The following is a 25,985-nucleotide window of genomic DNA, read 5'->3' on the forward strand; positions in this document are numbered from 1 at the left end:
TCAACAACATGAGCACAAGTCTGCGTATGCAAAATTCTCAAGAACACCAGGATGGTCTCAGGGACTCAAAATGTGTAGAGTTTTGGTCCCGGTGCACTTCCAGGAGCAGCCTGAGAACCTGCTGCACCTCGCATGGGTTCCCTACTCAGATCCTACACAAAGTCCTTCTGATTTCTGCTCATTCTTGCTTTGTTTGATAGGCACCGGACAACTTTCTTCTTTCCAACTGCATAAGGACTTGAATCAGGACAAAGAAAATCTGAGTAGACCACACACTACGGTTCAAAGGAGCTTTCCCTGCTTATTCATATGGGGAGTCATTACGTGCAATGAAGTTGGAAATGTGAGGCAAAGTATAATAAAACCTAGTATACTGGCATATTTTCCAAAAGGTGAGGAAGTAGCAAACTGTGAAGTCTAAAAATTGTGCCCATAATATTTTAAGAAGCACTCTGTCGGTCGGAGGGCATTTTGAAATACAGTGTAATGGTAGTAATTACCTGGAGTTTGATTAGATTTTTAAAAGCCAGGTAATGACAGAAAATACTCCTCTCTGGTATAAAGACAGAGACGCAGACATGTTGTTTGGGGCATTTCAGCAGACCTCACTCTCTCACACCGAAAGCCAGAGAGAGCGGTGCAGCCAACACGCACTTACTGTTCAAATCTTCTGTTTCGAAGGTCGCCATCGTTAATCCTGACAATGCAATCATTCTCATGAAAGAGTTTTTCTTGTTCAGCTTTACCACCTTTCTCCAATCGCTTTACTAACAACCCCAGGGTTCTGGAACATTAAGAATGCAAATCATTACACACGTAGTATTTCCACCATGCACAATGCCCTCCTGTTTTAATGCTGGTATTATATTTACAAAGACTTCCTGATAACGGAGCGCATTAAGTTGTTATTAATACATTTGAAAATCACACCAACACCGAAAGCACAACAGTATAAATAAACTGCAGCAAGGGATCCCCTCAATAAATGAAAGAAATTGTTTCTGGGGGTCAGGATTCTGTTTCCAAAACAAACCGTGTCCTTCGGTCTCTGCTTCGAACTGCTTCGGACAGAGCTCGTCTGATGGTTCAGTGGACATCGCAGTGTGCAGCAGAGCTGAACGTGTGGTTGTGGACAACTCTGGCAGTTTTCTGTTCTAAGCCAGCTGGGACACAGCTGACAACAACCCCATCTCCCCGTGAGAGCGCAAGTAACCAGGAAAGGTTAACCTCAGCGCACCGTACACAGGCAAAGAAAAATAGCAAAGTTTCCAATCTGGGCATCTGCATTTGATGGTGCCTAATATTCTGAATTTCAAAACTTGTTAGGTTTCCCAAAAGGAAAAAAAATTGTTGCCATTATTCCCAATTGAAGACAAACAGGAGAAAGCCAGGGACAGGTTCAAATGTCAATGGTTCAAATCCTGTCAATGTGTGCTCCAAATGAAGGTCGAAAGGAAAGCCTCAATGAACTTCTAGAGACCAATAAGGAGAAAAAAGGCAAAAATTATCCATGTACCTGGTCTAGAATACTAAGGTCTTGCCTGAGAGAAAGAACATTCTAGATACCCTGGGACAAGCAGCAAACATTATGGGACCACAGGAATCTTTACCTAGTTCTGGTGCTGTGACTAACTTAACAGCTAACATAAATTCTACATGATGAGCCTGTTAAAAATTGTTATGAATCTATTTTGGGCCTGTCCAAAGCTTAGATTTTTCTTTCATAATCCTAATATTTAGAGATAACATTCATATAGATACTCAAATTTAGAATCCTGTCAAAATTAAAGTTGAAGATATTTCCTATTTAGCCCAGATATGGATATACATCTTTCAACAGAATACACTTTGCCGTGTCCTATATAGGCTTTCCGGTTTAAAAAAAAAACTACCCAAATAGCTTCCTCTTTTAGATGTTTACAGTTCTGGGGCCATTCATCTCACTCCTCCGTAACTGTTACATATATACACACCTTCTCTCTACTAGTGCACTGTAAGCTCCTAGAAGAGAAGATGGGATTCACCAATGCACACTCAAGCCCGTAACTAGCAGCAAGGTCTCAACAGACCAACACAGAGTTACTTTAGCTGAGGCAAACAAATCTCTTGTTTCTAACAAGATTTTTTTGCAAAATAGAATACAAGTGAAAGGAAATTTAGATCCAGATCCTTTTTTTCAGACAGATGTTAATTATACCAAATATATGATTGGACTGAAATAAGCAAACCTGAGAGCGAGGGTCTTTTTCACTTGTATTCCTGCAAACTTAAATTTGTTTCTTTCACGAAGAGAATCATTTTTTAACTTCATTTTAATTTTTAGTATTAAGTATAGAACAACACGTTTTACTAAGGTCAAGTCCACCAACTTGCAAAAATAATTAGAGGAGATAATACTTAAATCACCTTTTGAAATGACGCCATTTGAGGATCAATACCTACTAATGTATAGTGTGTGTGTGTATACACACATACACACACATATATAGTATATAGTATTGTAGAGTCTATACATCTTAGTGACTGGTAAAAAAAACATTACAACATAGGTGATTTTTGGTTACCTACTACCATGTATTGGAATTAAACAAACATAAAAATCCTCTCAGCTCAAAGGTCAGAACAAAGTACACTAACACAGTTGCATGAGCAACTTCACACTGTCAGAGTCGTACGTGAAAGAAAGCGATCCCACACAACACACCCAAAATTAAGTTACTGGTAAAATGTTATCATGCCCACGACCTTCTCCCTACACGTCCCTATTGTGTAAGTGTGTTTCTACGTGTCATGGATTAAGTGTCCCGTGAGAGGAATCGAATTATTAAGAAACATCAAGGATTCTGCTGAATGAGAAAAAATAATCTGAGAAGGCAAATTAAATCATAGTTATTGACAGTATGGGAAACAGAAGGCATCTGGCCACTTCACCATCGAAGCAACTGCATAGAAGGACCACATTCAAGGAGACGATGGCCCGGCCAACCACAGGCACTCACAGCACAAGCAGACACGTGGTACCATGACTGTGGCTAAAAGCTACCTCATCGGACCAAGAGTGCTTTTTTGGAGTGCACGCATTCCATGGGCAGCAGAAGCAGGCGTTACTAAGAGTCACTCCAGTTAAGTAGCTAGTTTTAAATTGCTGAAATCGTGAGCAGTTTCTCAGTAACATTACAATCTTATCCCTGCAATCTTAAAGTGATGAATAATGATTATGCTTTTATGTATTCTGAAATATTTTATGTATTCTGAAATATTTTATGTATTCTAAAATAGCCTACAGAATACTTTGAGAGAGACATATATATATATGTATACATACATACATGCATATAGAGACAGATAAGAGACAGAGACAGACTATGTTTAATGAAAATTACTCACTTAACTAGTACTGAAAATTTGTTTAAATTTATAAATTTACCCCAGATAGATCCTTTCAGTATTTATCACAGTTTAAAATAACACAACCTGAAAATATGTAATTTAAATCTGTAAGTGGCATCAATATTTTCAGATGAATAAGTCTATGGATTTATATTCATCTAGATAACAATTTTTTTTTTATAATCTACCTCCTCCTTGGAATCATTCTAGAATAATAATCCAAAGTAAAAAAGCATGCCATGCTTCATTAATTCAATGGCTTGTCTTTCTGAATAAGTCCTCACATACAGCTTAATTCCTCAGTAGTCCCAATACACAGTGAAAAATGTTACGAATCATAAACAAATACACCATCACATTTACATGGAACATAAACAGAATTTTATTAAATGAGGCTTTTAGCATCCAAAGTTGTTAAAATAGATGCAAAAACCTTGAAGTTCTTTTTCTCAGTGCTAGGGACTAGAGAACTTATTGGGGGGCGGGGGGCGAGGAGGAAGAATTTCACCCTGAGTAACACAGCAAGTGATCAGGGAATCAACGGAACAGACTGAATTAAGGAGAAGTTAGTAGCCTGCTGATTTCTAAGTACTTGACCACACTATTAGAATCATTCTCTCAAAAAGAATGGATTAATTTAAAAGTAAAGTGGTACAATCTGCAAAATTATCTCATTTGCTTCACTAGGTGAAAATGATTACAAAAGGAATGGGAATGAACTATCAAAAAAAAAACTTCACAAGAAAATTGAACTGATAACAGGGAGACTGAGAATGAAAAATACCCTCTGATGGGAAATCAACAGTTAGTTATAACACTTTCATCTTCCTGAAAAACTTGAGTGCAAGCAGATAGATTTTCATACTTCCCACGTTCAATTTAAAGCCATCATAAACAGTATAATTAAAAATAAATTTTAGGTATATATTTTGCAAATTCAACCCACAACTAGTATTTGTTCTGGAATAATAAAGAACTGAATGCCTATGGTGTTGTGGTCCCTAGAACACTTTATTAAAGACATATTTATTATGTCTTTAACACTTATTAGAAACATAATTGAAAATAATGAAGTTCCAAACATTCTGGCATGTCCACGTGTTAGGATAGAGACTAGTTTTTCTTCTAGGCAGTAGGAACCAGAATTCCTTATCAGGGACAATGATTCTCTGTAAGAACTAGAAGTCACTCTGCAAAAGCTATGAAGAGGAAGAGGGAAAAGAGGCAGTGGGGTGAGCTCTGTGAGGGGAACAGTCTGGGAGCAGAACTCCAGGGAATGAGCAGTGGTGATAGACACAGGAGAAATGTGGAGGGTCTGATTTATGAAGGTCTGTTTGGAGGGCTGGGGGTATAGGAAAAGAACCTCCTTCACCTTCTGTGTGAATCTAATGTAAACTTCTCAGCACACGTGATTTTAGAGCACACAGATTTTTTTTTTCTGCTACATCGGATCCCCAAGCCTAAGCTGTTTCTATTGTTTCCTGTATTTTTTCAAAATTTTGGGAAAAAAATACTACATCCACCAAGTACAATTCTCATTTCTGAATAATTTTCTTACAATAAAAATATGCAAATCTACACACATTTCTTTAAACCCTTTCTTGGGGCTTTTGAGTAATGTTTCTCACCAAAAGTGGGGGAGGAGGGCAAAGAAGAAGAATACAGTCACAGAAAGCAAGCCATTGAAATGCTGCATCTTTGTACATGATTTTGGATGTGTAATTAGAAATTTAACTGCTTAGATTATATTAAGGATTGCACCACTACATTTATACAAGGTTCATTAGCCTAATTATACACTTAATTAAAACAAACTCAGTCATACATGTTAACATTTTCAATTCTAAGTATAAATTACAACCAATGATAAAACTGAAAATAAGTAACAAATGTTTTATTGACATCTAAATTGGCTAAGCCAGTTTGAGCTTTGCTTTGATAATGTAAACTCCCACAACTGCCACCCAGCTGTATGGAAATGATCATAATTCATCTTAATAAAAGCTGACATAGTCTAAACACCACCACTGTCATGAAGGCAGAGTAGGAGTGGGAAGGACAGGATGGCGAGAGCAAGACCCTCTCACCTCGCTCAACACTAACAGGGGCCCACAATTACCTACATTTGATCCCTGAGGACCACAGCCGCCATCAGAGCAGACCCAAACAGAAGAAAGTTCAAAGAAGGTCCAAATTAAAAAAAAAGAAAAAAATCGTAAGTTTTTAAAATCTTTAATAGATAAGATGAAGAACCACCACAACACAAAAGTAAATAAAAATAGAGAAATCCTGCAGCTGAGGACAGAAATGACAGGCATCATACTTCTACACTTAAAGAGGCAAGATTTATCTAAATGTAAGCTACATTTTTCTGTCTAAAGCCTATGTATTTATTGTAGTCCATTATTAAAACAAGTCTACAGCTAAGAATGCACAATTGAAAACTTTCAGACAAAAGGTTACAGATTCAGCTGATAAAGTTAAATTGTGTTTTCTCAGAAGTAAATTAAAACGGAACACAAAAGAGCATATTCATTCTTTGAAAAGTGATAACCAATTTCAAAACTCTACAATGATCTGAAATGAACTAGTTCTATGAAATTCCAACTGGCTATAATTCTTCATTAACACATAAATTCAACAGACTAAAGTAGTGTATACAGTTGACCCTTGAACAACACAGAGTTAGGGGTGCTGACCTCAGTGTAGTAAAAAATCTGCATATAACTTTTTGACTTTATAAAAACTTAACTACTAATAGCCTACTGCTCCTGATAATGTAAGTCAATTAACACATATTTTGTATATTATGTGCACTGTATACTTTTTTAAAAATATTTTATTTATTTATTTCATGTAGATAGAGACAGAAAACACAAGTAGGGAGGAGCAGGAGAGAGAGAAGCAGACTCCCCGATGAGCAAAAAGGGCCCAATGCAGGGCTCCATCCCAGAGCCTGCGATCACGACCTGAGCTGAAGGCAGATGCTTAACAAACTGGGCCACCCAGGTGCCCCTGTATACTGTATTCTTAAACTAAGCTGAAGAAAAGAGAGTGTTAACAAGAAAATCATAAGAAAGACAAAAAAAACATTTACAGTACTATACTAGGAGAAAAATCCATTTACAAGCGGACCCACAAAATTTAAACCCATATTGTCCGAGGGTCAACTGTTTTTGTGAATCTTGAACTTAAGACAGCCATAAATTCTTATCTTGGATTCAAAACAGAAGGAAAAAAAAACATCATTTTCCACTATTATGTAGACTCATCCGCACCTATCTAACAACCAGAACAACAAACAACACGGAGGGAATTATAAGGCACGTTACAGGAAGATAAACAACAGAAGATGAAGAAATATCATTTCTTTTTTTAAAGATTTTATTTATTTCACAGACAAAGATCACAAGTAGGCAAAGAGGCAGGCAGAGAGGTTGGGGGAGCAGGGAGAAGCAGGCTCCCTGTTGAGCAGAGAGACCGATACGGGGCTTGATCCCAGGACCTGGGATCAAGACCTGAGCCGAAGGCAGAGGCATAGCCCACTGAGCCACACAGGCACCCCTGAAACATCATTCTTATTAGCTGTCACTGCCAAATACTTCGCTAAATGCTGTAATTTATAACCACATATATTTTCCTATTTAAGCCACATGAAGTCATAGGAGTATCCACCCCTTAGATGAGAAGACTGAGACTAAGTGAAGATAAGTGGTTTAGGCTACACTTTAACAAAAGACAGAGCTGGGTTCCATCTCAGGGATCTCTGGTCTTAAAATCTGAACTGTTCTGAACAACACCTCTGCCAAGAACATGAAGCTGACATGTGGCCAGTTAGTCAATGACTGACAGAAATGTAACACAACATTCCTAACAAGAAGTTCTGGAAAGAAAATGAACTTTTTGTTTTCACTGTTATTATAAAACAAAAAGTCAAGGGGAAGAAGTCATGAAAAGAAACTTTACTACAGCAATTCAAAGTGTAGTGCTGACTCCTCACTTGATACTCTAAATAGGAAAATATCTTCATATATATAAAGTGAGCTTAGATGGGATTATTAAGTCAGAGCCAGCATGAACCGTTAGCAGAAAGCTACACACACACACACACACACACACACACCCTCAGACCCTCCCTTTCATACCAAGGGCTGCTTTCCCAGTTAAAGACTTAGGATTTTTCCTTAATTCTTATGAGTGACAATCAGATATAGGAAGAAGAGTTCTGTGACTACTTAGTACTAATGGGAGGATGTTGAAAGAGTTTGGTTTTTTAATTTGCCACCTTCTGAGAATTCCTGAGATTTAGGGGGAAATGTTGGTGGGAAATAATATACAGTTACAACAGAGAGACTTTTCATCAACCAGTAAGTGACAATGAAACTCTGGACTCTCGGCCACCACAGCACCTCCTCGCTGACAAATATTATGAATAGGAAACAGAGAAGGGATTTTTTGATATAAAAAAATACTAGAATAGAAACACCCTGATGACGGGCATTTTTATTTGTTTGGTTCTCTAGAGCACGGCTGGCAAATTACGGCCCACAAGCCAAGTTTCAGCCTGCCACCCATTTTGTTAAATGCAGCTTTACTGGAACATGGCCACACTCATTTGGTTCTCGTTGCTACGGTTGCCTTCAGGCTACAATGACAGAACGGCATACTTGCAACAGAAACTCCATGTCCCACAAAGCAACAAAATGGAATATCTGACCCTGGAAAAAGTTTGGCAAGCCCTGATATACCCTATGCATAGAAACAAGAGTACTCCCTGGTAGATACAAGATCTTTAAAAACAACAACAACAACAACAACAACAAAAAAAAACAATCAAACAAACAAAAAAATAACCCAAAAAACTTCCTGGATAAAATAAACACAAGCGTGTAACTACTATTTGTGTAAGAAAAAGTACTGTGAAAGAAGAGTTCAAAGACCACACATCTAAGAATAAAGAGGAATGTATATATAAATGGGAAATGTCCATTACAGAAAAGACCCAGAGAAATAGACTGTACTTTGTTAAGAATAATAATGCTTCGGGGCGCCTGGGTGGCTCAGTGGGTTAAGCATCTGCCTTTAGCTCAGGTCATGATCTCAGGGTCCTGGTATCCAGCCCCACGTCACAATTCCTGCTCAGCTGGGAGCCTGCTTTTCCCTCTGGCACCCCACTCCTGCTATCTATTGCTCTCTCTCTCTCTCTCTCTTCAATAAATAAAATTTTCAAAAAAAAAAAAAAAAAAAAGAATCTGCTTTAGCCATATTCCCTGTGGTTTCCACAGGGAAAAGGATGTCTAATATCCACCGAAAGTTATACTGTGGAATCCAGGTAAAAGAAAAACTATTACTTAAAAAAAAAAAAAAAAAAGTCATATTTCTTGAAAACCTTTAACAATTTCTCCATTATTTACTGAATGAAGTCTCATTGGTCACTCACAAAGAGCTTTGTAACCATCTCTCCAGCGCTATCTCATAATAAATTCTGTCTCAAGTCCCTGACTCGTTATTTCTTACCAAATCATGCGCACGTGGATGTGGCATCTTCCTTTCATACATTCTCCTCCTAGGAAAGAATATCACTCCAGAATGTCATGAGCATGACTCCCATATTTCCTTCACAGAACAGACCAAGCTCCACGGCTCTGCTGAGGGTACCCCACAGCACGTGACACCCATCCTTCTGCTCAATCCCAAAGGCACTTGTGTGTGCGGTTCTTCTGACACATGACACGGATTTTTTTCTATACATATTTTTCCATTGGACTTTTAAGTCCCTTAAAACCCAATTTAAATCTTGTAATTTCATAAACCCAATGTCTGCAGTATACATTTTTCTCTTGCTTTTTAAATACCTAAGATTACATTACGTTATTAGAAACCTCAGAAAAACTCATTAACTATCAAACCAGGATATGTCTTTATTTATCTATATCTAACACAGCAATGCCATAGCTAATATGGATGGTCATAGGTTCATTCACACTTCTACTTTGTTTTTCTTATTTTTTTCTTAAAAGATTTTATTTACTTATTTGACAGAGACAGGCACACTGAGAGAGGGAACACAAGCAGGGGGAGTGGGAGAGGGAGAAGAAGGCTCCCTGCTGAGCAGGGAGCCCCATGCAGAGGCTCAATCCCAGGACCCTGGGATCATGACCCAAGCCAAAGGCAGATGCTTAACAACTAAGCCACCCAGGTGCCCACACGTTTTTTTTTTAAGATTTTTTATTTATTTATCTGACAGATCACAAGTAGGCAGAGAGGCAGGCAGAGAGAAAGGGAGAAGCAGGCTTCCCACTGAGCAGGGAACCCAATGCGGGATTCAATCCCAGGACCCCAGGATCATGACGTAAGCCAAAGGCAGAGGCTTTAACCCACTGAGCCACCCAGGCACCCCAATTTTGTAAGTTTTACTGAGCAATACCTATGGGTTAAGTCCTAGGAATATAAAAAATAAAATATAAAACATAGTTTCTCTACCAAAGAAAATGACAATTATTTGGCATAACCCCCTTGTAGCATTTGTGATGTAAATAAGAAGGGTATGTTTGACATTTACATCAGGAGGAAATCAAATTATATGTATGAAGTGAAAATTGATTTCAAGGTAATGAAACTGTGAATAAAGACTTCTGGATGGGAATTAGGTAACTTTATTTTTGAAATACAAGATGTATCTGTTCATGTCTTCTACCCATTTTTTAATGTGATTATGTTTTTTGTGTGTTGAGTTTAAGGGGTTCTTTATAGATCTTGGATATCAGCTCTTTGCCTGTAGTGTCATTTGCGAATATCCTCTCCCATTCCATGGGTTGCCTCTTTGTTTTGTTGACTGTTTCCTTTGCTGTGCAGAAGCTTTTGACCTTCATAAAATCCCAAAAGTTCCTTTTCACAGGGAGATTTAAATCAGAACTACATTGAGATACCACCTTATGCCAGTTAGAATGGCTAAAATTAACAAAACAGTAAACAACAAGTGTTGGAGAGGATGTGAAGAAAGGGAACCCTCTTACACTGTTGGTGGGAACAGAAGTGGTACAACTACTTTGGAAACCAGTGTGGAGTTTCCTTAAGAAATTAAAATTAGAGCTTCCCTATGACCCTGCAATTGCACTACTGGGTATTTACCCCTAAGATACAGATGTAGTGAAAAGAAGGGCCATCTATACCTCAATGTTCACAGCGGCAATGGCCCCAGACGCCAAACTGTGGAAAGAACCAACATGCCCTTCAACAGACGAATGGATAAAGAAGATGTGGTCCATATATACTATGGAGTATTATGCCTCCATCAGAAATGATGAATATCCAACTTTTGTATCAACATGGACGCGACTGGAGGAGATTATGCTGAGTGAAATAAGTCAAGCAGAGAGAGTCAATTATTGTATGGTTTTACTTGTGGAGCATAAGGAATAACATGTAAGACATTGGGAGCTGGACATAGAAGTGAGTTGGGGGAAATCAGAGGGGAAGATGAACCTTGAGAGACTGTGGACTCTGAGCAACAAACTGAGGGTTTTGGAAGGGAGGGGGGTGGAGGGGGGTGGGGGAAGTGAGCCTGGTGGTGGGTATTAAGGAGGGCATGTATTGCATGGAGCACTGGGTGTGATGCATAAACAATGAATTTTGGAACACTGAAAAAAATAAAATTAAATTAAAAAAAAAAAAGAAATACAAGATGACGACTAAAGTAAAACAGCATCACAGCAAAGGAAATAAACAATAAAACTACATGGCAACCTATGGAATAGGAGAAGATATTTGCAAATGACATATATGATAGAGGGTTAGGTTCCAAAATATATAAAGAAATTTTAAAATTCAACACCCCAAAAAATAATAATCCCAATTAAAAATGGGCAGAAGATATGAACAGACATTTTTCCAAAGAATACATCCAGATAGCCAACGGAAACATGAAAAGATGTTCAACATCACTTATCAGGGAAAATCTATTCAAAACTATAATGAGATATCACCTGACACCTGTCAGAATGACTAAAATCAACAACCCAAGAAACAACAGGTACCATCAAAGAGGTGGAGAAGGGGAACTTTCCGGCATTCACTGGTGGGAATGCAAACTGGTGCATTCTACTCTGGAAAACAGTTTGAAGGTTCTTCAGAAGGTTAAAAACAGAACTACCTTATGATCCAACAATTACACTAGTAGGTATTTACCCAAGGAATACAAAAATACTAATTAAAAGGGATATATGCATCCCAATATTTGTAGCAGCATTATCTACAATAGACGAATTGTGGAAGTGTCCATCAACTGATGAATGGATAAAGAAAATGTGAGATATATATATCACATATGTATTTTATATATATAACACATACATATGTATATGCACACATACATACATGTATACAAACACAATGGAATATTACTCAGCCATTAAAAAAATGAGATCTTGCCATTTGCAATGACATGGATGGAACTAGAGAGTACAATGCTAAGCAAAGTAAGTCAGAGGAAGACAAATAAATGCCATATGATTTCACTTATATGTGGAATTTAAGAGAGAAAACAAACGTGCAAAGAGAAAAGAAAAAACACAGCAGAAGAGGAGAGGCAAACAAGGAAACAGACTCTTAACTACAGGGAACAAACTGATGGTTCCCAGAAAGCAGATGGGCTGGGAATGGGGTAAACAGCTGATGGGAATGAAGGACCCACTTGCTGTGATCCCCAAGGTGATGTATGGAAGTGATCAATCACTATATTATATACTTAAAACTAGTATTACACTATATGTTAACTGGAATTAAAAACAAACAACAAACGAACAAAAACTTAGGGGCACCTGGGTGGCTCAGTTGGTTAATCGACTGCCTTCAGCTCAGGTCATGATCCCAGAACCCTGGCATTGAGCCTCGCATCGGGCTCCTTGCTCCTTGAGGAGCCTGCTTCTCCCTCTCCCTCTGCCTGCCACTCCTCCTGCTTGTGCTCTTTTTCTGTGTCAAATAAATAAATAAAATCTTTAAAAAAAAATAAAAAAAGAAACAGCAACATGGGGAAGATGGCACTGTCTTTTCCAGGCATCTGTCGTCTCTGTGTCTAGGTAGTGAGGCAGTGGTTGGGGAATGAGCTGCCATATGTCAGCTGTCGCTGATGCCTCCAATCAAAAAAGACCATCCAACTGTACTCCAGAAAATAGTCTTTTTAAGTAGGCCCAGCAAGATTCTTATTCAAAAAATTTCATTATCCCTCAGGCCATAATAATACTTAAGTGGCTTTAAGAATTTCTCTCACACTGACTTCACATTTCTGCCTATTTTTCTGAATTGTATTTGTATTCGAGATATCCTGCATTGTGTGTCTTCTCTTTATGATATATAATTCACATCCCACATGGTTCCTTAGACTTTTTGACTTTGAAATCCAAATCAAAAAGCAATTCTGACATATATGGGTCACTTTTACAAAAATAAGTATTCAGTGAGTGTTATTCAATTAGTCGTATCTCCAAAATTGAGAAAGCCCAAGTATGATTGGAATTTTGTAAAAGAGAAGTTATTCTTGGAAATTTCAACTTATATCCCATGAATATGTATTCTTTTATTCCCACTAGATATATATGCAATTTCTTCACGAGTTCCACTTAATTTCTTCCTTTCTGCTATACTCCATTGCTTAATTTGCCCTTGCAGCCACCACGGAGCTGATGTAGCTCCCTTTATAAGCTGTCATCACATTTAAAATCATCTTTGGCAACAGGCCAGCTTCAGTTACATAATTCAGACAATTCTTCTATCAACTCACAGAGTACCTATTACCTATCAACATTTATCACATAGTTATAATTGTGTGATTTCTTGGCCATCACTGCATCTTGACTGCAAATCTCTAGAGAAAGACTATGTCCTGTTCATCTTTGTTTCCTAGCACCTAACACAGGAATCGTCACACAGTAAATACTTGGGAAGGTTTCTGTTTGAATCAGAAGAATCTGCCTATAAGCATTTCTGAGAACAAGGACCATGAGGGTGTCTTGACTTCTATGATTCTGAGCAGCGTGCCTATTTTCTTCTCTCCCAATGACAACCTAACTCTGAAGAACCATGACTCTCGAATCCATGCAGAAGCTTAAAAATGCAATACAAATAGTGAGAAAAAAAAAAAAATATTTCTGTTGTTTCCCAATATGAAAACGGGAAATGCCTAAAAAGATTTTATAAAGAATCTGATTTTCTTAATCGCCTTGTCCCTTATATAAGAAAGCTACACAAGATTTTCTTCTTTAAATGCCAAATCAACAGGGATTAAAAATGACTCAATTATAAAACAACTTGTAGTTCTGCAAAGGGATACTTGCCTTCTTAAATGTGTTCTGTATCTCTAAACACCATGGTAACCAGTGTCTGATGGATTCTGTGAAATTGCTTCCACTGAATTAATCTATACTGCATTTACTTTTCTATCTTATTCTCCTTTTGCTCTAGGCTTTTCATCTATTTATTTTATCCTAATATCCTTTCACATTGAGGGAGGAAATGTAAAATAAATGACAGAAAATGTGTAAAAATGACATGCTTGTAATTGAAATAGGTTAAGTCTCATTTAAGTGGGAGGGCAGAAAGTAGATCAAGAGGGCAGTGTAGGAAGATCCTAAACTTATGTCCCCCTACAGATACAACACACATATAGCTGCATATGGAACTGTTCCACCAGAAAGGAACTTGAGAACCAGCTGAACAGCTACTCTGTAAGAAAGGATGAAAAGACCACATGGACATGTGCTCTTGCCAAGATCCCCCAACATAGTGACCCACACTTGGGAAAAAACTTGAAATATAACACAAATATAAATAGATATATACATACATAAATCACTACATATACACATCTTCTTCCTGAGGAGCAAGGGGTTTGTACTTCACACTAGACACGCACAACTCTCTGGGCCTGAACCAGAGAGAGGAACACCCAAAATGTCTGGCTTTGAAAGCCAACAGGAATTACATTAAGGAGAACCACAGGGCTATCAAGAATAAAGATTTCCCTCTTAGGGAGCTCACACATTGGACCCAGCTCAAAAAGCAGCAGTTTGAAAAAAGTCTAGACCACAGATGAAGGAATTTCACTTGCTAAACTTAAAGGATCTACCAGAGGGGTAGACGTCTCTTGGTATTCTCTCCAGGGACAGAATGCTGGCAAGTGCCATTTTTATAGGTTACTTCTACATTGCTAGTGATAGTGTTGTGGGTGCCATTTTTTGTGCCTCACTCTAGCTAGCTAACAGCTACGGGAAACCAACCCCTTCTCCCCACTGCCAGCACCTCCAAGTGCAGCAGGTGAGTAGAACGATGCCTTCTGCCCTTAGCTGCTCATGCAACCCTGCCTTAGTTGGACAGCCATGTGTAGAGCACACAGGGCATATCCTGTGAGTGCCAGACACAGGTAGGGGTGGGGGGAGATTAGGTTTTTTGACTCCACAGAACTGATACAACTGGGCAAGAGACAAATGAAGTAACAAAATAAAATCCCAGAAAAAAGCCTTAATGAAACAGAAGTAATTTATCCAAGAAAAATGTCAAAGTAATGGTCGTAAAGATGCTAACGGAAGTCAGAAGAAAATGGATGGACAAACCAAGAACTTCAACAAGGAGACAGAAAAATGTAAGTACCAAACGCAAGTCACAAAGCAAAAGAATAGAGTAACTGCTGTGAAAAGTACACTAGACAGAATCAAAAGGAGGCTAGATGACACAGAAAAATGAATCAGTGACCTGAAAGTCAGGGGAGGGGAAATCACCCAAACAGAACAGAAAAAGATAAGCAAGTTATTTCAATGGGGATAGATTTAAGGATCTGTGGGAAAATATCAAATATATTCCATTCACATTATACAAGTCCAGAAGGAGAAGAGAGAAAGAAGGGGGCAGAGAACCTATTTGAAGAAATAATGGCTGAAAATTTCCCGAACCTGGAAAAGGAAAAAGATATCCAGATCCAAGAAGCACAGAAAGTCCCAAATGAGATGATCCAGAAAGATCAACACCAAGACATGTTGTAAATAAATATCAAAAGTTAAAGATAGGGGCGCCTGGGTGGCACAGTCAGTTAAGGGGCAAAGACAGTCTCATCAACAAATGGTGTTGGGAAACCTGGACAGCTACATGCAAAAGAATGAAAAGAATGAAACCAGACCACCATCTTAAAGTATATGCAAAATTTAACTAAAGGTGGATTAAAGATTTGAATGTTAGACCTGAAGCCATAAAAATCCAAAAAGAAAACACAGGTGATTAAGTTCCTTGATACCAGTCTTAGTGAGATACCTTTTTCTGGATCTGACTCTACAGGCAAGAAAATAAAAGCAAAAATAAATAAATGGGTGGGATGCCTGGGTGACACAATGAGCTGAGCATCTGACTCTTAATTTCAGCTCAGGTCTTGATCTCAGGGTCCTGCAATGGAGCCCTGCATGGAGCTCCTGACTCAGCAGGGAGTCTGCTTGAGGATTTTCTCTCTCTAAAATAAGTACATCTTTTAAAAACAAAACAAACAAACAACAACAACAACAAAATGGGAGTATATCCAATGAACACATTTTTTGTAAGTGAAGGAAACTATCACCAAAATGAAAAGGCAATGTACTAAATAGGAGATAATATTTGAGATTCATACATTATAAAAGCAGCTAATAACATCACACCACCCAAAAGCAAAAAAATAAATAAATACTAAAAATAAAAAAAATTAAAATGGGCAGAAGAGGGGCGCCTGGGTGGCTGAATTCTTAAGCATCTGTCTTTGGCTTAGGTCATAATCCTGGGGTCATTAGATCAAGCCCCACACCCGGCTCCTTGCTCTGTGGGAGGCCTACTTCTCCCCTCTCCCACTCTCTCTGCTTGTGTTCCCTCTCTCACTCGCTCTCTCTCTGTCAAATAAAAAATAAAATAAAATCTAAAAAAGAAAGAAAGAAAGAAAAATTGGGCAGAAGATCTGAGTAGACCTCTTTCCCAAAGAAGATATACAAATAGGCCAACGGGCATATGAAAAGATGCTTGACATCACTAATCATCAGGGAAATGGGAATTAAGACCACAGCAAGATCCCCTTAGCCTTGTCAGAATGACTATTATCAATTTCCCCCTCACACACATACACACTAAAATAACAAGTATTCTTGAGGACGTGGAGAAAAGGAAGCCTTCGTTCACTGTTGGCAGGAATGATTAGTGCCACCACTATGGAAAACAGTACAGAGGTTTCTCAGGAAATTACAAACAGAACTATCAGACAATCCAGCAAATCCACCTCTGGGTATTTATCCAAAGAAAACAAAACACTAACTGTAAAAGATACAGACACCCCATATTCATTACAGCATTGTTTACAATAGCCAAGACATGGAAGCTACTACTTAAGTGTCCATCCCTAGATGACTGGATAAATATGCGGTATATCTACAACAGAATACCACTCAGCCATAAAAAAAGGATGAAATCTCGCCATCTGTGATAACATGGATAGACCCTGAAGTTATTAAGCTAAGTGAAATGAGTCAAACAAGGAAAGACAAATAGCACATGATTTCACTTTCATGTGGAATCTCAAACACAAAACAGATGAGCAAACAAAACAAAGCAAAACCAGACTCATAGAAAACAGACTGGTGGCTGCCACAGGAGAGGGAGTTTGGGGGGCGGGTAAACTGGGTGAAGGGGATCAAGAGAAGCAAACTTCCAGTTACAAAATAAATAATTCATGGGGATATAATGTGCAGCATGGGGAATACAGATAATAATATTATTAACTTTGTATGGTGACAGATGGTAACTAGACTTACTACAGTGATCATTTCATAATATATACAAATGTCAAATCACTATGTTGATACATCTGAAACTAATAGAATATTGTACATCAATTATACTTCAATAATAACAAAAAATAAAACACTGGTTCAGAGCTGGTGTATACACAATTAAATCTCATTTGTGAAAAGTTATATCCCACAGGGAGATAAATGTACACTAATATTTGGAAGCTACAATGCATGTGCTTTACCATATCATTTTTCTACTCATGAAATAAAATGAAAAAAGGCTTAACTTTTGAGATCGTTTAAAATTGTATCCTTTAAAGGAAATAAAGGCAAAGGACATTTTTGAAAAAGAACTAAGCATGTTTACATGAAATCACCTTGAAGAAATTTCAATGCTTCTCCAGAGTTTAAAAATAAACAAAGAAGAGAAGAAGGAAAAAAGGGAAAGCAGTCACAGCCCTGTGAATACAATGCCACCTCAAAATTCAAGGTGAATTTCAAAGCTTGTTATAGGACACTAACTGTCAAGTCTCCTACTCCAGCAGAGTTCTAGGTAAATCAAAGTTTCAACTTCCAGACATCTCATAAAGTAGGTGCTTCGCCAACGAAGTGAAACCTGGAGTCATCACCATTAGAAGCGTTTACCAGGAAGTAGTACAATTGCTCAAATACTCAATTTAAAAAATAAAATAATTTAATCACACACTAATCAGTGACAGCCCACCTGTTTTTTACAACATACTAGACACTTCTAATTCACTGGCAATGGTGTAAACTGTGTTTCACATCCTCAGTCCCTGGTCTAAGTCCACTTTCCAGCTTTCCTCTTCCTTCTCCCAGTGTAAAGGAAGTTTAAAAAAATTGTAATAATGGCAACAATAGAAGAAAGAAGGTCGAAATAAGCCAAATAGTTCGTAAGTATATTTCACTGGGTAACTACTGAATGGGGCTTTAAGAGAGGATACAAGTAAACCTCAGGCCCTGAACAGCTCATTTCTCCAGGACAAGGATGTGAGCACTTCACGGGTTATTGACAGATGCCCGTCAACCATGAGTCGCAAAATCAATTCACAGTATTTAAAGATATTAAAACAAAAATTTTTAATAAATCCAGTAATACTTTTTTCACAGAACGCAGCACTAGAGTAAAAGTAATTCATACGACATTCGAAGTTTTTAAAGATATGCATTCTACCCACTTAAGCCCCCATGTTGCATCACCACTTCCTCATATCAGAGAAGAATCAATGAAACAAGAAGGGATTGGGAGGGAGACAAACCATAAGTGACTCTTAATCTCACCAAACAAACTGAGGGTTGCTGGGAGGAGGGGGTTTGGGAGAAGTGGGTGGGATTATGACATTGGGGAGGGTATGTGCTTTGGTGAGTGCTGTGAAGTGTGTAAACCTGGTGATTCACAGACCTGTACCCCTGGGGATAAAAATATATGTTTATAAAAAATAAAAAAATTAATAAAAAAAAAGATATGCATTCTAAAAAGTAATGAAGTAATTAATGATACAAAACTCTAACATTTGAGTGTGCAGAGATTGAAGAGAAGGAGCCACAGACCACACGATAGGAGATAAATCAATAGCTTATTTAGGTTTCACACATAATCATAAAAATCTTACAAAAATTTAAGAACTAATTAAACCTAAAAATGAATTTTAAATTAATCATTACCTAAGTTACTCAGATCATTTTTATTAGGTAAGTTTTTCCAGAAAACTGCTTTAAGCTCTCCCTTAATTTTGCAAATTCAGCTGGAGTTCTGACTCTAAAGTGTTTCATCAATACACAGTGAAGTAAAATGTTTGCAGGGATGTGTGATGACCAATAACATTATTAGAATAATTTAAATGCTTGATTTCTTCATCAGCGTAAGTGTTTTCTGTGATTATGATGTATACGTCTGAATGAACGAGCAGTTGGCCCCAAATGAAAATGTTCCTATTAAGCATATGCTAAATCAACACCACTCTGTAGATGGGCATAAATGAAGATAAAACACTCAACATTAGGATTCAATTAAAAACCTCCAGGATACGTTACCTGCCGCCTCGAGCACTGAAAGGCACTACATGGATTCCCAGAGGCCCTCCATCGTTGGGGACTCGTACGAGCTTTACCATATCACTGTGAGACAATGATGAATGAGGGAGCATGAACATGTACTGTAAACAAACCAAAACCGAAACAAAACAAAACAAAAAAAAACCTGCTACAACACGGACACACGATCAACAACAGAAGAGAACACAACGAAAATCTCACCAAGCGCACACGCATACACGTACACATTCTGGAACATAAGCGTGAGGATGAGAGCGACAGTAAACAGTACATACCTGCACACTAGCCTGACGGCATGGGGAGAGAGCAAGCAGCAGAACAATGACATTAAAATGACACAGAACCCTCTCTCTTGGACCACACTCTTGTATGTGTAATACAAGTATACATTTTGTGAGTCAGATCTCTAGACTTCCACTGAAAACGTTCCATCCCAGTATTTATTTCAAGGACAAGGAAGAGTAAATGAATAAAGGGCTTTTGGCCACACAGCACTTTAAAATTTACAAAGTGCTCCTGCCTAGGTCACATTATCAATCCTTCCAATAGTCCAGTGTGTTTTGTCCCCGTTAGGGACAGGCCAGATGTGATCCAGCGATCCTTCCTGCCCACATTATCCCACAACAATGCAAAGTCCTAAGCTTCCGGAAATGTCCCACAATGCTGGGAATGAAACTCATTCCTCAAAGCCAGTAGATACCTGCTAAAAAATCAAATAATTTCTCTAAGTGTTTGTAACCAAACTTTAAAGTTGTGAAGAGAGATATAAGTAATATGAAGCTACTTCTATTACATAATGGAAGTACTTTACTATTAAGCCTGAGTTTAATGAAAACTGGTTAATTTGGAGAATGTAAATATTCTAATTCTTTTCAATGAGATTTCATTTTCTTCATAGGTTTCTGTGTGTGTATGTGTGTGTGTGTGTTGTGCACAGAAATATAAGCAGGTCTTATCTAACAATCAATTTTTAAAAATAGTATTTCAATTAAATATCTAGTAGAAGCAACCTGGACAACTATGATTACCAATGGATTTGACAAAGATCTCAGTTTAGTTCTTACATAAAGGAAATACCAATCCTTCAGTTGTATTTCTTAAATAAAAACCTAAAGTTATCCTAGATACTATTAACTGTCCTCGTTATATAATACAAAGACTAAAAGAAAAATAAAGACAGTGATATCAAACAAATCAAAACAAAATTAAGAATATGTGTATAGATGTAATCACATATGTTAACTAGGAAAAAATTAAAATTCTGCCAAACTGCCAAAATATTTACAGAAGTAATACTATTTAAATGAATTAATTTTTGTATTTTCATAGAATTTCACAACTTCTTATTTTAGATACTGTTATGTATCATTTGAATATCTATTCAAGGATTAGTTTATCAAATGAAAATAGTAATGGTAACTTTAATAAATTTATTTTATTCCACATTCTTTCTGAAAAGAAGTAGGACATGGCAAGTACTTCTTAACTTTAATAGAGACTACTGGTTGCTGTCTATCTAAACATCACCGATTCTAGACCCTGTTTAATCTCACTGAAAAAGCTCCCTTGGAAGACCAAGGAAAGACAGAATTAAGAGTTGAAATGCCGATTATCTAGGTTCCCTCAACTTTACCCAAAGTCAAACAAAACTTCAGAATGATTGCCCTCCCCGGTCTAAACTACCAAGCGAAGAAGTCCTGAGAACACTTTCCACTTAAACATGTCAATACATAAGATAATTGTAAAGTTGTGATAATATAGTAAAGTTTTCCTTGTCCTTTTATACCTAAAGTCACATTTAAATCCCTAACCTATGACTCTAATTCTTCAACAGATATCTTGAGAAAGTCCATTTCTTCAAATCGAAAACATATATACTAAAATGACTAATGCTTACATGCTCAAACTGGCTTTTCAAGCAAAGTATATCTACATTTTTTTTTTAACTTAGCAAAGTTGAAGAACAAACAAATGACCAAAACACGGACATAGAAAGCAATTTGAAAACAGTTACAATGCTGTTAACATGACAAACATTTTCAATCAAATACTATTTCGTGTTATCATTTAATAGTATTTGCCAAGGTATGAAACCAGGACAGGTCCATGGGAATTTCCATGCTGTACTTCTTACGTTACGTACTTAACGCAATAGATCAAAGATGCTTTTTGGAAAACAAACCAATGCAAGGCATGTTTTTAACTAAGCACAAACATTCCGCATGCCATATGCTTTTGGAATACTTGTTGCTATCAGTGATGCTACACGTATATTACAAAATTAGTTAAAACCATCCATAACTTACTCCAGAGAAAAGCTGGGTATGTTCTCCAAACCAGTGTCAGCATGTCCAACGGGTTCAACGCGACTGTTATCTTCTTCTGTCCCATCCTCATCCTAGAGACACATAGCACAAAGAAGAGAAGTGTACTCCATGTTAGGTTTACTTCCATCATGTGAAAGAAAACTGGATAAAACTGGAGTTTGGTAGGCATTCTGATCGTGTTAACTAGGTCCTTCCTCTAGGGAGTATCAGTGTTAGTGATAAGGTGGCTATGTGTATATGCCAAGCTGTATTTTAGAGCCACAGTTCCCTGAGTTAGCATATCCAGGAGGTAGACAAGACACCACTGCAATAAGGAAAGAACTTCTACTTACGGGAACTTTATCATTTTTATTTCACTTTTCCATGTATGTTTTCAGGAATAATTATACATTACTATGATGTTATGTTAATAAGTAAATGTACAGGGCACAGGCAATACATGCTTAAAATTTTTACTAACCCCAACAGTTGAGACCATTAGAAACCTTAATGACTACCAAAATCTTCATGTTCTTCCTAAATCAATGCTCCCTCTAAATCAGCTCATCAAAATGAGCGTGCAGGAAGTACCACCCTAGACTCAAATCCTTCATCCCCTGAAATTTCACATAAAGACACCCTAAGCCAGTTGACTGGTTATTTAGAAGTATCTCTGAAGGCATTAAGATCTTAGCCATAAAGAACCACTTGTTTACGTCTATTATGAAGCTTGAAGCATAGGAACAGGCACAAAGAGCAAAATAATCCACCCTCACTTTTGTATCTTTAATGAAGGCAGAATTTTGTAAAATATTATGTTCAACATGTTGTAGAAACCAGGTAAGTACACTGGTCCTGCAAAAGGTGTGTGTGGAATAAATGAGACGGCGCCTAAAAAGAAATGAAATGGCCACTCAACAATATCCCTCATTTTATAACCTTGGTCACTGTCTTTTCATTAAAGAGTTCACAGTTAGGATGGCTTTTCAGGATACTTTGAATAATAATAAATATGAATGACTGATACCAAAGGCCTTTTTAACCAAATTAGAATATTTAGAAAAGACTTGAAATCTCTAATCATAGTTGCTCAGAGGCTCAGCGTCTTTATCTTGGATCCTTTAGTGCCTGGTACCCAGCAGATAGTCCATATATTTTGCTAATAAAAACAAAATCATCCCGAGAAATCTTTGGGGTAATAAGTTTCCAAATACACATAAATAAAATTTATTTAATCTGTTTCTTGGAAGTTTATACATACAACTTATATAAGCATATAATGTGTTAGGTCCATCCCTTTCTACTATATAAATTTAGTAACAGGGATTTTCTATGTGAATTTATTAAACTGCAGAAAAGAAAAGTTTTAAAACTTTTAAAGAAAAAGTCTTCTTTAAAAAAGAAAAAATATTTTAAAGATTTTATTTATTTGACAGAGAGAGACAGTGAAAGCAGGAACCCAAGCAGGGGTAGTGGGAGAGGGAGAAGAGGGCTGCCCCCACTGAGCAGGGAGCCTGACTAGGACTTGATCCCAGGACCCTGGGATCACGACCTGAGCCAAAGGCAGATGCTTAACAACTGAGCCACCCAGGCACCCCTAAGAAGAAAAATTTTGTATTTTTAATCATGTATTTGAGAGACTCATAGCAGAAATTTATATGCCATCAACAAAGTCATCAATCAACAAAATGATAAGCAAAGATCGTAGGTTCAGCGCACTGTTAAAGCAGTATTTTAAATTCTTCAAGCAGTATTAAGCCAACACAGAGCAACTGGTAACACCCAACTGACAATACCTCTGAGAATCCACCAAAATAAGAAGGTGAATGCACCAAGTTTTTCTATGAGTTGTAGATAGGTTCCATGTGTCTTCAATAGCGGTGCAGTGCATGAAGTGAAGGTACTTGAAGATTGATGATCCTATGATTTAAGAGGCTCTAATATGCACTTCTTAGTCATCTCTTTTAAGCACAAGCACACAATACATTTCAAAGGTTAACCAGCATCTTGAACCTGCCTAAGAACCACACTTTAAATGTAAACAAGAACTCCTAAAATTATGCTTTTCCATTGGCAGTGGGGGTAGGGAGGAGAGCCAAAGAGATTGTTTATAAATCAGATGGAAAACATAAAAATAATCTTTCAAGTTAAAAACATTTCAGTTCAGGATTCATTAATAATTTAAGCACCACTGAAATGCCACCATGATATATTACCAGCAAAACACCTAAGTTGTACTACGAAACAGCCACATAAATGAAATGCCTCATACTACAATGATAAAAGAGTAACTGATAATTTACACATTCATTGTTCCCACAGTGGCCATTATCAGGCCCCCGAGAGCATGTAGAATATTATTTCATGCAGCTGCATATGGTGTTCAGTTTAAATCGCAACATTCACTGCCCTGAGGCGGAGATGCAATTGCTGTGGGAACCACAACTGAAAATTTCCCAACTTTTGGATGGGTAAATATCAGCTCCTGTGTCACTTTACTTTGTTGTTTTGTACTTTTAAAAAGCTGTGACTGAACCTGGTAGCTTTTAGCACAAGTTATATACTGAATTCCATTATAGACACGGAAAATGGAACTTGGCTTTTATGTCAAATCAATAACAAAGGCCTAAAATACTAATTTAAACTATACACTGTTAAAAACTTCCAGATGAGAAAATACACTTTTTAAAATATATATATTTTATTTATTTACTTGACAGAGAGAGATCACAAGTAGGCAGAGAGAGAGGGGGAAGCAGGCTCGCCGCTGAGCAGAGAGCCCAATGTGGGGCTGAATCCCAGGACCCTGGGAACATGACCTGAGCCGAAGGCAGAACCTTTAACCCACTGAGCCACCCAGGCACCCTAGAAAACACACTTTTTAATCTTTTCCCTTCTCTCCATTTTATAGCATTTTATAGGAGAGCTCGGGTTCAAGAATCAAATGGCCTTGGGTGTGACTACCAACTCTACCATTTGCCAATTTTATATCCTTAGGCAAGTTATATACCCCTTCTATTTCTATCCCTTCTTTTGTAAAATACAAACAATAAAAACATCTTCCTAGGACTACTGAGAGGGATAAGGTAACCTGTAAAACAAGTATAACATGGTGCCTGACACATAGTAATTGCCCAGTAAATGTTAGCTGGTACTGAAAAGAGAAATACATGACATATGAAACATACTGCAAATAAACGATTTACGGTAGTGTTACACCATTATATTTTAAGAGAATACATTCATCCTTTCATACTTTGTGCCTTACGAGACAACTTAATATTAAGCATTTGCCCACCTACTAATATTAAGCATATTATCTACTCAAACATAAAATCTACATTTTAGAAACCTTCAAAAAACCTGATATTTGTTGTGCTTTGCTATATACAAAGTACCTTCATTGTAAAATGTCTTTGAAATGAGAATCCTCATTAAAAAGTGCAAACAACTAAATGCTGTATACAGTCAAATACATGGCACGAGGATGAAAACACTATGGGTTACTGGTCGAGGAAATTTTCAGAGGAGAAAGAAATGTCAAGAACGATGCCTGGGTGGCTCAGTCTGTTAAGCATCTGCCCTTGGCTCAAGTCAGGATCAGAGACCTGACACAGAGTCCAGTATCTGGCTCCTCGCTCCGTGGGGAGCCTGCTTTTCCCTCTGCCTGCAGCTCCCCCTGCTTGTGCACTCATGTGCTCTCTTTCTCTCTGACAAATAAATAAAATCTTTAAAAAAAACAACTTTGAAGAACCTATGATTTTATCCCAAACTTAGCCTGCACAGTTCCATGGATGTTAGAGGAAAAAAACGAGACCCCTAGGTCAGAGACAAAGGACTGTTTACTACAGCAATAGCCAAAGTATCATTCTTGGCTTCGCACATTTCTCCAGCTAAAATTCTTACAAAGTAAGGAACGCTGGTGCACACAGAATAAATCTGAGCTGAGGGAACCCAAATACCTTACATAGGCAAAAGTGTGTCTGCCCACTGCTATGGCAGGACACACTATATCTATCTTCCAAGGCTGTTTGCTGTACATACATCCTTGCAGGGATAGTCTACAACAAAGGCTTCCGCTCACAAGGCATAAAAAAATGGAAGAGAACAATGGAGAATTATCTCTCAACAACAGTGCTTAATCTAAGCACTGCCAAATGGTAGCATTTGTATGACTGCTAGCAAATGAAGACTAGGAGTATCAGTAACAAAATGCTCTATCATAACCATGCCTTTTAAAGTAACATTAAATTCTACTAGAGTCATACCTTCTATATTAAACCAAATTTTTCAGTGGGGATTTCTATGTTCAACCAACCAACCAAAGAAAAATCAAGTATGAAAGCTGAAAAAAAAATCTTTAGATAGGCAAAGTCTTCACTTCTCATGAATCTTTTCATATTAAGCTATTTTTGGATGTGCT

The 25,985-nt window shown here is 37.5% G+C and overlaps 1 protein-coding gene across 14 annotated transcripts in view; it reads right to left on the reverse strand.

Annotated features, from left to right (window-relative positions):
* The window catches only part of PARD3 (par-3 family cell polarity regulator), a 653,831-nt gene that overhangs the window by 267,451 nt on the left and 360,395 nt on the right, over positions 1–25,985 (reverse strand). For all 14 annotated transcript variants that reach the window (XM_059404392.1, XM_059404389.1, XM_059404386.1 and 11 more), the window contains exons 6-8: positions 21,563–21,654; positions 19,236–19,319; positions 659–784 (exon numbers count right to left, since the gene is read on the reverse strand). In XM_059404392.1, the coding sequence (XP_059260375.1) occupies positions 659–784; positions 19,236–19,319; positions 21,563–21,654 (302 nt within the window). The remainder of the gene's footprint in view (positions 1–658; positions 785–19,235; positions 19,320–21,562; positions 21,655–25,985) is intronic.

Source organism: Mustela nigripes, chromosome 6, assembly GCF_022355385.1.
Source record: "Mustela nigripes isolate SB6536 chromosome 6, MUSNIG.SB6536, whole genome shotgun sequence".
Lineage (NCBI taxonomy): Eukaryota > Metazoa > Chordata > Mammalia > Carnivora > Mustelidae > Mustela > Mustela nigripes.